General features: G+C 40.7%; 1 protein-coding gene across 7 annotated transcripts in view; it reads right to left on the bottom strand.

Annotated features, from left to right (window-relative positions):
* LOC128686346 (glutathione S-transferase C-terminal domain-containing protein homolog) overlaps window positions 1–12337 on the bottom strand; it is a 70813-nt gene that overhangs the window by 42413 nt on the left and 16063 nt on the right. For 4 of the 7 annotated variants that reach the window (XM_070085913.1, XM_070085914.1, XM_070085912.1 and 1 more), the window contains one exon: window positions 12016–12105. Coding sequence is in view for 2 of the 7 variants with exons in the window: in XM_070085919.1 (XP_069942020.1) it covers window positions 12012–12105 (94 nt within the window). In the remaining 5 variants the exon portion in view is untranslated. Of the gene's footprint in view, window positions 1–12011; window positions 12106–12337 lie in introns of all 7 variants that reach the window. The other 3 variants (XM_070085917.1, XM_070085919.1, XM_070085918.1) reach the window with 1 other exon arrangement.

Here is a 12337-nt window from a genome sequence, read left to right as displayed (position 1 = left end):
TCCTCTTCCTCTTATTCCTCTTCCTCCTACTCTTCCTCTTCCTCCTCCTCCTCTTCCTCCTCCTCCTCTTCTTCCTCTTCCCCCTACTCTTCCTCCTTCTCCTTCTCCTCCATAGTGTAAATTACCAGGAGTCGGCAGCTGTCAAAATGACATATTGTCTCATTACTCACTCCCCCCTCCCGCCTGTCAAAACAATGGGGTCGGATGCTGCTTCCCTTCCTCCATTCTATCTAATTATCTTTCTCCCTCATTCTATCTGTCTTTTTATCTCTGTCTCACAGGTACACATAAATACAAGTATACATAGTATAAATTACCTAGGATAACCCAAGAAACCCAGACAAAGTGCTATACTCTGCTTGAAGATGTGAGTAAAAGTGATGACACAGTCTTGTGGCTCTCTGAGACAGAGAGCTAGACGGATAGACAGGGAGCTTGATAGACAGGCAAATAGACAGACAGAAATGTTAGTATACCAGCAAAAACAAAGGGAGGGAGATGTTTATCTCATCTTTTGGCATCAGCTCTACCCTCATTTACCCTCATCAAACGTCAGCACTTATCAGATGTTATCTCCCCTTATCTTGTTACTGTCATGGGTGAACATTTATTATTACCTATTATTATTATTATGTATTATTATTATTATGTATTATTATTATTATGTATTATTGTAATCATTACGTATTCTTCTTCTTCTTCCTCCTCCTCCTCTTCTTCCTCCTCCTCCTCCTCCTCCTCCTCTTCTTCTTCCTCCTCCTCTGCCTCCTCCTCCTCTTGCCTCCTCCTCCTCTTGCCTCCTCCTCCTCTTGCCTCCTCCTCCTCTTGCCTCCTCCTCCTCTTGCCTCCTCCTCCTCTGCCTCCTCCTCCTCTGCCTCCTCCTCCTCCTCTATTCTTGGAACAAGTTTGAAGAGCTTGTAGTTCATAATCACTATCACTATCATCACCAATGCTCACATCTGAGTCTGGGATTTGGGAAAACAGGAGTTTCCTCTTTGATTCTGGTACAACTGAACGTGAACAAGATGGCCCAGCACCAGAGGTGGAAGGCTGTGGGTTGTCTGGGTTTTCCTCACTATTACCCATATTATGGTCATTAGTTTCGGTCAAAACCTCACCAGAACCTTGAAACTCATCTTCACTGTCACTTCCATCTGTATTAGAACTGTCACTGGGGAACAAAAGTGTCCCAATTCGCCGAGGAGTGAGGAACTTCTTACCACAGGGCATGGTGGAAATTGTGTACTATGATGGCATTCCCACAATGCACCACTGGGTCCCAGATTTTTTTCCTACTGTGCACACCCACCACACAGACCCATTCTCTCACATCTAGGCTTATCAGCCTTTTCCTGTGAGATTTGAGGCCGCTAGAATTTATGCGTACTAGTACGACAAAAACCCCTACGCGTAAGACGTACTAGTACGACCAAAACCCTCAAAGGGTTAAAATTACAGTGGACCCTCAGTTATCGGCCAATTCGGTTTTCGCCCGCTTTTTTGGCCGAAATTCTATCCCGGTTATCGGCCATTATTTTGGAGATTGGCCGTACTGGATGCATCCACCAGTAGCAAAGTACGAAAGCGAAGGAGGAAGAGAGAGGTTAGAATGTGCCTTCTTCAGTGATTCTACAATATATACAATACTAAAGCAGCAAGAGTCAATAAAGGCTATAGCACCAGGCAGCAATAAAGTGTAGCATTAACAGTGTAGCAAGTAAGTTAAGCAGTTAAGGGATAGGAAAAAGACGACACGAAACTGACTCTTCCAATGGTGTTGGAGGTATATAGGGCCACTGACAATATATGCAGCCCTGTGTATCTTCCACCACCCTAAACCAATGCCAGTGTCTCCTCCAAGGTACAATAAGTATAAATATTTATTTATAAATTGTAAATATTTCTTATTTATAAATTACGTACATTGTTTCAGTGAGAACAGTGGTGGTGGCCTCTGCTGCCGCCACCACCACCACTATACAGTGGACCCCCGGTTAACGATTTTAATCCGTGCAAGAGGGCTCATCGTTATGCGAAATAATCGTTATGCGAATTAATTTTCCCCATAAGAAATAATGGAAATAAAATTAATCCGTGCAAGACGCCCAAAAGTATGAAAAAAATTTTTTTTTACCACATGAAATGTTAATTTTAATACACACAAACTGAAAAAGGCATGCACAATTACATGACACTTACTTTTATTGAAGATCTGGTGATGATTGATGGGATGGGAGGAGGGGAGAGCATTATCTTCTTACTGTTTAGAAGGGGAATCCCCTTCCATTAGGACTTGAGGTAGCAAGTCCTTTTCTGGGGTTACTTCCCTTCTTCTTTTAATGCCACTAGGACCAGCTTCAGAGTCACTGGACCTCTGTCGCACAACAAATCTGTCCATAGAGCTCTGTACCTCCCGTTTCTTCAAGACTTTCCTAAAATGGGCCATAACATTGTCATTGAAATAGTCACAAGCACGGCTTGCAACAGCTGTGTCAGGGTGATTTTCATCTATAAAGGTTTGCAGTTCAAACCACTCTGCACACATTTCCTTAATCTTTGAAGTAGGCACAATGGATTCCACAACTGGCATAGGCTTCTCAGGGTTAGCCCCAAACCCTTCAAAATCTTTCTTAATTTCCATACTAATTCTCACCCTTTTTACCACAGGGTTGGCACTAGAAGCTTTCTTGGGGCCCATGGTCACTTATTTTCCAGAAACACCACCGAAAACACTGTAATAATACGAAATATTCCGAGTGTATGCTTGGATGTTACCGCGGAGGCTGGCTGGTAAACAATGGGACGGCCGGCACATGTGAGGGCACATTGGACGCGTCTCGGACGAAAATCGGTATGCGGGTTTTTAATCGGTATGCGGGGCAAAAATTTTGCGATAAAAGTAATCGTTATGCGGAAAAATCGCTATGCGATGCCATCGTTATGCGGGGGTCCACTGTATGTACAGTTTATGCTGTCGGTGGCCCTTATAAACCCAACACCACCACCACTCCACATACGTAATGACATATGATATTCATTCTAGAGTATATATCATGTTTCTATGTTATCGATATTGTTTAATATGTTATAACAGATGAATTGTGACAGATAAATAAGCTGCAGAGTTGATAACAGTGTCATATTTAAGCATTCTGTCCTGTCTACAAACAATAAATTCGCCTCCCTCTCTGATCCTCACCGTTTTGCATATGCCAACAAGACTCTTCAATAAAAGTAAAAGTGATTTAAATGTTCATTTATCCATTTCATCAGTGATTTTATTTAGCTCTCATTGTTTTGTGTACGTAAAACTATAGTTAATCTTTAAAAATATATTTTTTGTCAATATTTTTGAGTGTCTGAAACAGATTAATTGGATTTACAGCAGACCGTCATTTAGCACAAGTTTATTTGGCACAATCTGAGTATAGCACGACTGAAGAATTGCAATACTTTTTATGTAACATGTTGTACGATCAATTTAACACAATTCACAGGAGGGGAAAAATTTTGAGCGCACGGTCGCCCGCGGTGGTTTATACCACTGAGTCTATGGGGAAGGCCTACTGCCATCCCCCTGCCACCCTTACCCACGTCCACCATGCTCCCAGCCTCCAGTTTGGTTTATACGCATGCAGGACGAAGATACTCGGGAACCTAGCTGTGTTTATTTACATACATATTTTCTTAATTTCATTGCTATTTGTTAAATCTGCCAAGCAATAATGGCACCCAGTAAGCCTACAAGTGTTGCTGAAAGTGACAAAAAAAGGTTTAAGTGTTCAAGTCTAGGAATTGCAAAGAAAATTGAGATATTAGACAAGCTTAAGAGTAGATCACGTTTGGTGGATATAGTGAGGGCCTAATGGCCTTAATGAAGCGTCGGTTCGTACAATTAAAAAGAACGAGGCGAATATACGAGCTTGTGTAATGAATAACCCAAGATGTCATCTGATGAACAGAATGACACTTAGGTCTCAACAAGTAAATAAAACAGAAAACTTGTTGCTTGAGTGGATTGAACAAAAGACAAAGAAAGGTGCACCACTTAATTTCCTCTTAATTAGGGAAAAGCCCTTATAGTTGTTTAAAGCAGCGTGTGATAAGGTAGGAAGGCCTGAAAAAGTGTGCGTTTAGCACAGGCTGATTCCACACCTTTAAGTTGCATAATAAGTTACATAATATTAAGTTTTCTGGTGAAAGTGCTTCAGCTGATCATACAGCAGCAAGTAATTTTGCTGCTGAATTGCAGGAAATTATTTCTGAGGGTGGCTATGAGCCACATCAAGTGTTTAATGCTGACGAGACAAGTGTTTTTTGGAAAAAAAAAATGCCAACACGAACTTATATCAGTCAGCAAGAGAAGAGTGCACTGGGCTTCAAGGCAGCAAAGGACCGCTTCACCTTGTTCTTTTGCGGTAATGCATCAGGTGATTTCAAGTGTAAGCCCATGATTATTTACCGCTCTAAGACTCCTCATGCTTTGAAAGGTGCAGATAAAAACACCTTATCAGTAATTTGGAGGTGAAACCAGCCAGCATGGATGACAGAGGAAATATTTATTGACTGGTTTAAGCATCACTTTATTCCTGAAGTCAAGTTATACCTGTACAGCAAGAACCTTGCATTCAAGGCTCTCTTCATTCTTGATAATTCCCATACTCATCCACAAGCTTTGCTGGATGTGACCCCACATGTAAAAGTTGTATTTTTACCTCCAAATACAACATATTTAATACAACCACTGGATTGGGAAGTTATTAAGTCATTCAAGTGTAACTACACAAAAAAGTTATGAAAAAACTAGTTACATCAATGGACTCTGATTCCAACTTGGCAGTACCAAGCTTCTGGAATAAATTTAACATTGCAGATGCTATCAGCTATGCTAGAAGTGCATGGAATGAAGTGCCCCAATCAACATTAAATGCAGGCTGGGGAAAGTTATGGCCTTCTGTGGTTAACTCTTTCACTGGTTTCCCCTTACAGACTTTCTCACTGAAGAGGACCCTGACAAATCTAGAAGCAGTGCTTTGAAACGGGGTCTAGACCAACTGATGATGCCTTACTGTCAACTGTATAATGTACTGCAGGGTAAAACAGCCCAGAGAACCATTACAGAATTTATGCACACTCCAATACAACCATCAACTTCAGTACAGGTCCGCCATCACAAATCCGGCAATCAGTTATTCGGTTCCTTCAGTTATTTGGCACCAATTTTGGCTAGAATAATTTCAAATTTCCAGGGTCGCCACACCAACCTGCTGGTACTGTTTCGTGGTGCTACTTGCTTCGTAAGTCATTCCAATTTCTTTTTCTCCATTTATTGTTTTAACCTGTTTACTTTTAGTCCTAGCCATGGTTCCAATGAATAAAAGAAATGCTTCTCATTATGTAAAGCATCAACACTACATTATCCATTAAAGATAAGGTGGCTTTGAAGCCACTGTCGGTTGCCATGAGCTCAGTCTCACGAAGCAGGAGAATATGCTTTATTATTATGCTAATATCAACACTACAGCTTATCTGCCTATCACAATTGATCTAATATGACATAAGAAACAATATAAATAACATAAAACATGTTAAATACTCCAGAATGAATAATATTTGGCATAATACCGAGCAGTTTGATGGAGGTATGAAGAGGATATGGTATACAAATACCATTCTCCTATCCCTGTCTTGGTGGTTTATGTTAAGAGAAAATGGAGTGTAGCATAGGGCTAACTGTGATGTACACTCATACTGCACCATAAACCTGAAACAAAAAAGCTATTTTCTCTCTATAGATTATCACACGTAACAGCATATGTGTAGAGAACCTAGGATAACCCAAAATAAAGTCAACGTGGCTTATTTTTAGTACATGGCTTAGGTTAGCCATATATGATTTTTGGTAAATATTCGATTCCCAGCCAGGGCAGAAACATTAGGCGTGTTTCTTTACACCTGTTGTCTATGTTTACCCATCAGTAAATGGGTACCTGGGTGTTAGCCGACTAGTGTGGGTGTTATCCTGGGACAATGACCAATTTTCTTGAAATACGTACTCTGCATAACAAGCGGCTTTCTATATAGCAGTATGTCACTGATGTCAGCTAGGCCTGTATACCTTGTACATGTATGTGTAGTAAATAAAGATATTATTATTATTATTATAATATTATTATTATTTTCTCAATTGTTTGTTGGGTTATCTTATTCAAACTTGGGCAATGTATGATGGAAAGATACCTCTTAACATACACCAAAAATGAAAGAAATCAGACCATCAATAGCGAGTTCACTTCTCAGCCATTAGCGGCCGATTAGCGGCATATTTTTGTATGGTTTTTATTTTTATATTCTCATCTTTTCAGTCTCATTTGATAGAATGAAAGATATATTACACAAACAGACATGATTTTGATTGCTTTCATGACGAAAAGTACCTTGAAATTGCGCTCACAGTAGCGAATATGTTCAATTCTTTAGCGAAGCTCAAGAGTAAACAAATGACGTCACCGTCCAATACCTGTCCGCCTGCCAGTCCAGTATGGAGTCAAGAATGGCTTAACATTATTTATACAATTATTACAATAATGCAGCAGTCTGCATAACAGTAAATCTTCTATTTTTTTGTGAATAAAAATTCCAAATGAAAAGCAAGAGTTAAAATATAAGAGGGGCCTGTAGCCGTGACAAATGAAAAGAGAAAATGTTATTTTAGTGCCAGGAATGTCTACAGTGTTTATTCTGGATCCTATTTTGAAATTGGCATCTGTTGAAATTTGTGTGAAATTGGCCAAATTGCCAATCTCTGACCACTTTATTGGGTAGTTGAAATAAGTGAATGGGTGGTTTCTTATACTCAGTTGACAGACTAGAAGTAAATAAGTTTATTCAGGTATACACAAATACAGTTACATAGATTATCATACATAGCAGTGTATGTATAGAGAACCTAGGATAACCCAGAAAAGTCAGACAAAGTGACTTATTTCCAGTACCTGGCTTGGGCTTGCCATATATGATTTTTGGTAAATATTTTTTTTCTTGGTTGTTTGTTGGGCTATCTCATTGAAACGTGGGCAATGTATGATGGAAAGATGCTTCTTAACGTACAACAAAAATAAAAAAGATGGACGATAAATAAGGGAGTTAACTTCTCAGCCATTAGCCGCCTCATTGCAGTATATTTTTGTATGGTTTTTATGGTTGTATTCTCATTTTTTTGGACTCATTTGATAGAATGGAAGATATATTACAGAAATAGACATGATTTTGATTGCTTTCATGATGAAAGGTACCTTGAAATTGAGCTCAAAGTACCGGAAAAGTTCAATTTTTGCTGATATTCAATGAACTGTGTAAGTCAAGTTGGTTAATTTTATTATGTGTATTCTAACCTAACCACTCTGTAATTCGGCAAACTCAGTAATCCGGCACACTACAGGTCCCAATGATGCCGGATTTGTGATGGAGGATCTGTACCAGAACCTCTACCATCCACTTCTGTTGACAACCAACAACCATCCGCCTCAGCCACACCATCCATATCCACTCTCTCCACAATCATCCACACACATCATTACCCACAATTTAAGGTAAGAAATACTATTATTTCTATTGCATTTGTAGTCTTAAGCAGTAATATATCACGACAATGAACTACAATTACATGTTCACTTTTATTTTTGTAAGATTGTTGGTCTAAAATAAAGTTGTTTGGCTTTATGGGGGCTCCCAGGAATGTATCCCTATTTTTCCCACAAGTTCTTCAGTTCATTTAGCACAAATTTACCTAACATGACATTTTCAGGAACGTAACTACTGTGCTAAATAACAGTCTACTGTACATTAATTCTCATGGGAAATATCATTTCGGTTTTCAGCCTTTTTGGTTTTAGGCCCACTTTCTGGAACGAATTATGGCCAATAATCGAGGGTCCACTGTATTCAGAAAACCAGACAATAAGCATTATGAGACACCATCGTACCCCTAATGGTCCATTAAACCAAAGTGTTACTGTAAGTTAAGCACACATATTATACACTATTATAAAAAGTTATACTACATGGAATGAAAATGTACATAAAGTACAGTGGACCCTCGCCTAACCATATTAATCCGTTCCCGAGAGCTCAATGTTAGGCGAAATTAATTTTCCCCTAAAGAAATAATGGAAATCAAATTAATCCATCCAAGACACCCCAAAGTATAAAAAAAAAAAAAATTTTTACCACATGAAATATTAATTTTAATACACACAAACTGAAGAAGAGATGTACAATACATGACACTTACCTTTATTGAAGATCTGGTGATGACTGATGGGATGGGAGGAGGGGAGAGTGTGGATGGTCTTAGTGTTTAGAAGGGGAATCCCCTTCCATTAGGACTTGAGGTGTCAAGTCCTTTTCTGGGGTTACTTCCCTTCTTCTTTTAATGCCACTAGGACCAGCTTGAGAGTCACTAGACCTCTGTTGCACAATACAGTGGACCCCCACATAGCGAACTTAATCCGTGCAAGAGGGCTGGTCGTTATGCGAAATGTTCGCTATGCGAATTAATTTTCCCCATAAGAAATAATGGAAATAAAATTAATCCGTGCAAGACACCCAAAAGTATGAAAAAAAATTTTTTTTACCACAAAAAAATGTTAATTTTAGTACACACAAACTGAAAAAGGCATGCACAATTACATGACACTTACTTTTATTGAAGATCTGGTGATGATTGATGGGATGGGAGGAGGGGAGAGAGAGTGTTAGTGTTTAGAAGGGGAATCCCCTTCCATTAGGACTTGAGGTAGCAAGTCCTTTTCTGGGGTTACTTCCCTTCTTCTTTTAATGCCACTAGGACCAGCTTCAGAGTCACTGGACTTCTTTCGCACAACATATCTGTCCATAGTGGCCTGTACCTCTCGTTCCTTTATGATTTGTCTAAAGTGGTTCACAACAGTGTCATTGTAACAGTCACCAGCACGGCTTGCAATAGCTGTGTGAGGGTGATTTTCATCAAAAAAGGTTTGCACTTCAAGCCATTTTGCACACATTTCCTTAATCTTTGAAGTAGGCAATTCCTTCAATTTCTCTCTCCCCTCCTTTGAACCAGTTTCCCCAGGTCTGGCCTCTTGCTCTTGAAGTTGATCTATCAGCTCATCAGTGGTTAGTTCTTCATTGTCCTCCTCCACCAACTCTTCCACATCCTCCCCACTAACCTCCAACCCCAAGGACTTCCCCAATTCCACAATTGATTCCTCAACTGGTATACTACTCCTCTCAGGGTTAGCCTCAAACCCTTCAAAATCCCTTTTGTCTACACATTCTGGCCACAGTTTCTTCCAAGCAGAGTTCAAGGTTCTCTTAGTCACTCCCTCCCAAGCCTTACCTATAAGGTTTACACAACTGAGGATATTAAAGTGATCCTTCCAAAACTCTTTTAGAGTCAATCCAGTGTCTGTGGTCACTTCAAAGCACTTTTGAAACAGAGCTTTTGTGTACAGTTTCTTGAAGTTGGAAATGACCTGCTGGTCCATGGGCTGCAGGAGAGGAGTGGTATTAGGAGGCAAAAACTTCACCTTAATGAAGCTCATGTCCCCATAAAGTCGCTCTGCCACGTCTGTAGGATGACCAGGGGCATTGTCTAACACCAGGAGGCACTTAAGGTCTAATTTCTTTTCAGTTAGGTAATCTTTCACATTGGGGGCAAATGCATGGTGTAACCAGTTATAGAAAAATTCCCTAGTGACCCATGCCTTACTGTTTGCCCTCCACAGCACACACAAATTATCCTTGAGGATATTCTTTTGCCTGAACGCTCTGGGAGTTTCAGAGTGATACACTAATAAAGGCTTAACTTTGCAATCACCACTAGCATTGGCACACATCAACAAAGTAAGCCTGTCTTTCATAGGCTTATGTCCTGGGAGTGCCTTTTCCTCCTGAGTAATGTAGGTCCTGCTTGGCATTTTCTTCCAGAACAGGCCTGTTTCATCACAATTAAACACTTGTTCAGGTTCCAGTCCTTCAGTTTCTATGTACTCCTTGAATTCATGCACATATTTTTCAGCCGCTTTGTGGTCCGAACTGGCAGCCTCACCATGCCGTATCACACTATGGATGCCACTACGCTTCTTAAATCTCTCAAACCAACCTTTGCTGGCCTTAAATTCACTCACATCATCACTAGTTGCAGGCATTTTTTTAATTAAATCGTCATGCAACTTCCTAGCCTTTTCACATATGATCGCTTGAGAGACGCTATCTCCTGCTAGCTGTTTTTCATTTATCCACACCAATAAGAGTCTCTCAACATCTTCCATCACTTGCGATCTTTGTTTCGAAAACACAGTTAAACCTTTGGCAACAACAGCTTCCTTGATTGCCGTTTTCTTGCCCACAATAGAAGCGATGGTTGATTTTGGTTTCTTGTACAACCTGACCAGGTCGGTGATACGTACTCCACTTTCATACTTATCAATGATCTCTTTCTTAATTTCAATGGGTATTCTTACCCTTTGAGGTGTAGGGTTGGCACTAGAAGCTTTCTTGGGGCCCATGGTCACTTATTTTCCACAAACAGCACCGAAAACACTGTAATAATACGAAATATTCCGAGTGTATGCTTGAATGTTACCGCGGAGGCTGGCTGGTAAACAATGGGACGGGCGGCACATGTGAGGCTGGCTGAGGGCGCACATTGGACGCGTCTCGGACGAAGGTCGCTGAGCGGGTTTTTGTCCACTATGCGGGGCAAAATTTTAGCGAACAAAGCGTTCGCTATGCGGATTGTTCGCTATGCAAGGCGTTCGCTATGCGGGGGTCCACTGTATATCTGTCCAAAGAGGCCTGTACCTCTCGTTCCTTTATGACCACAACATTGTTAGTGTAATAGTCACCAGCACGGCTTGCAATAGCTGTGTCAGGGTGATGTTCATCAAAAAAGGTTTGCACTTCAAGCCACATTGCACACATTTCCTTAATCTTTGAAGTAGGCAACTTCTTCGATTTCTCTCTCCCCTCCTCCGAAGCAGTTTCCTCAGGTCTGGCCTCTTGCTGTTGAAGATGATCTAGCAGTTCATCAGTGGTTAGCTCTTCATTGTCCTCCTCCACCAACTTTCCACATCCTCCCCACTATCCTCACTAATATGAGCACTAGTTCCAGGCATTTTTTCCTGTTCACCTGGGTGTTAGTCAACTGTTGTGGGTCGCATCCTGGGGGACAAGATTAAGGACCCCAATGGAAATAAGTTAGACAGTCCTCGATGATGCACTGACTTTCTTGGGTTATCCTGGGTGGCTAACCCTCTGGGGTTAATCGTTTCTCGGTAATTGTTTCATGTTAAGCCATACCAACAACACACTCTCCACATCTTCGAGTAATACAGCTGATGGTAGTGCAGCAACAGCTGACTGTGGTGCAGCAACAGCTGACCATGGTGCAGCAGCAGCTGACTGTAGTGCAGCAACAGCTGACTGAGGTGCAGCAGCAGCTGACTGTGGTGCAGCAGCAGCTGTGGTGCAGCAACAGCTGACTGGTCCAGCAACAGCTGACGGTGGTGCAGTAGCAGCTGACTGTGGTATGATAGTATTTCTCACCCTTTTTACCACAGGGTTGGCACTAGAAGCTTTCTTGGGGCCCATGGCCACTTATTTTGCAGGTGAAATCACTAAAAACGGTGTGATAATATGAAATGTTCCGATTGTATGCTTGGATGTGACCGCGGAGGCTGGCTTGTAAACAATGACACCCAGAGAACAAGTGAGGCTGGCTCAGGACGCACGTGGACGTGTCTCGGACGAATCGCGTTGAGCGAGTTTTTAGCGCTAGGCGAGGCAAAATTTTTGCTCTAAAATGAATCACTAGGCGAATTTAACACTATGCGATGCCATCGTTAGGCGAGGGTCCACTGTACATACTAAGTATAAAAAACTTAAATAAAATCTTTACATAGGAAACAATAATTTTTCTAACTAGGATATAGAGTTGTCATGCAATGGCATAAAAGAAAAATCTTTACCTACGATATGCTTCTCCTGAAAAATAGCATTGTACTTTCTGCCTGTAGCCTGTCAGCTGACACAGTGCTGGTACAATGAATGCTCTCTCAGCATCTGAAATCAGGTTAAAATAAGTTATCGGCTGGAGCAAAACAAAAACAAAATTTAAAAGTAAATGAGCTGGAGAAGAAGCAGAACCAGTATGTATATAAACTTCAGTATCAATCCTTAGATTAAAATTCTGCAATATCTGAATGGATTTGTAACTGCTTAACCTTTATTCTTATTGATACTAGCAAACAAGAGAGAAGAATCATATAAAACACATAAAAATTTATTTTTTTCT

This window comes from Cherax quadricarinatus, chromosome 17, assembly GCF_038502225.1.
Source record: "Cherax quadricarinatus isolate ZL_2023a chromosome 17, ASM3850222v1, whole genome shotgun sequence".
NCBI classification, from domain to species: domain Eukaryota; kingdom Metazoa; phylum Arthropoda; class Malacostraca; order Decapoda; family Parastacidae; genus Cherax; species Cherax quadricarinatus.
The sequence above is the reverse complement of the archived record's forward strand: the minus strand, read 5'-3'. Positions and strand labels throughout refer to the sequence as shown.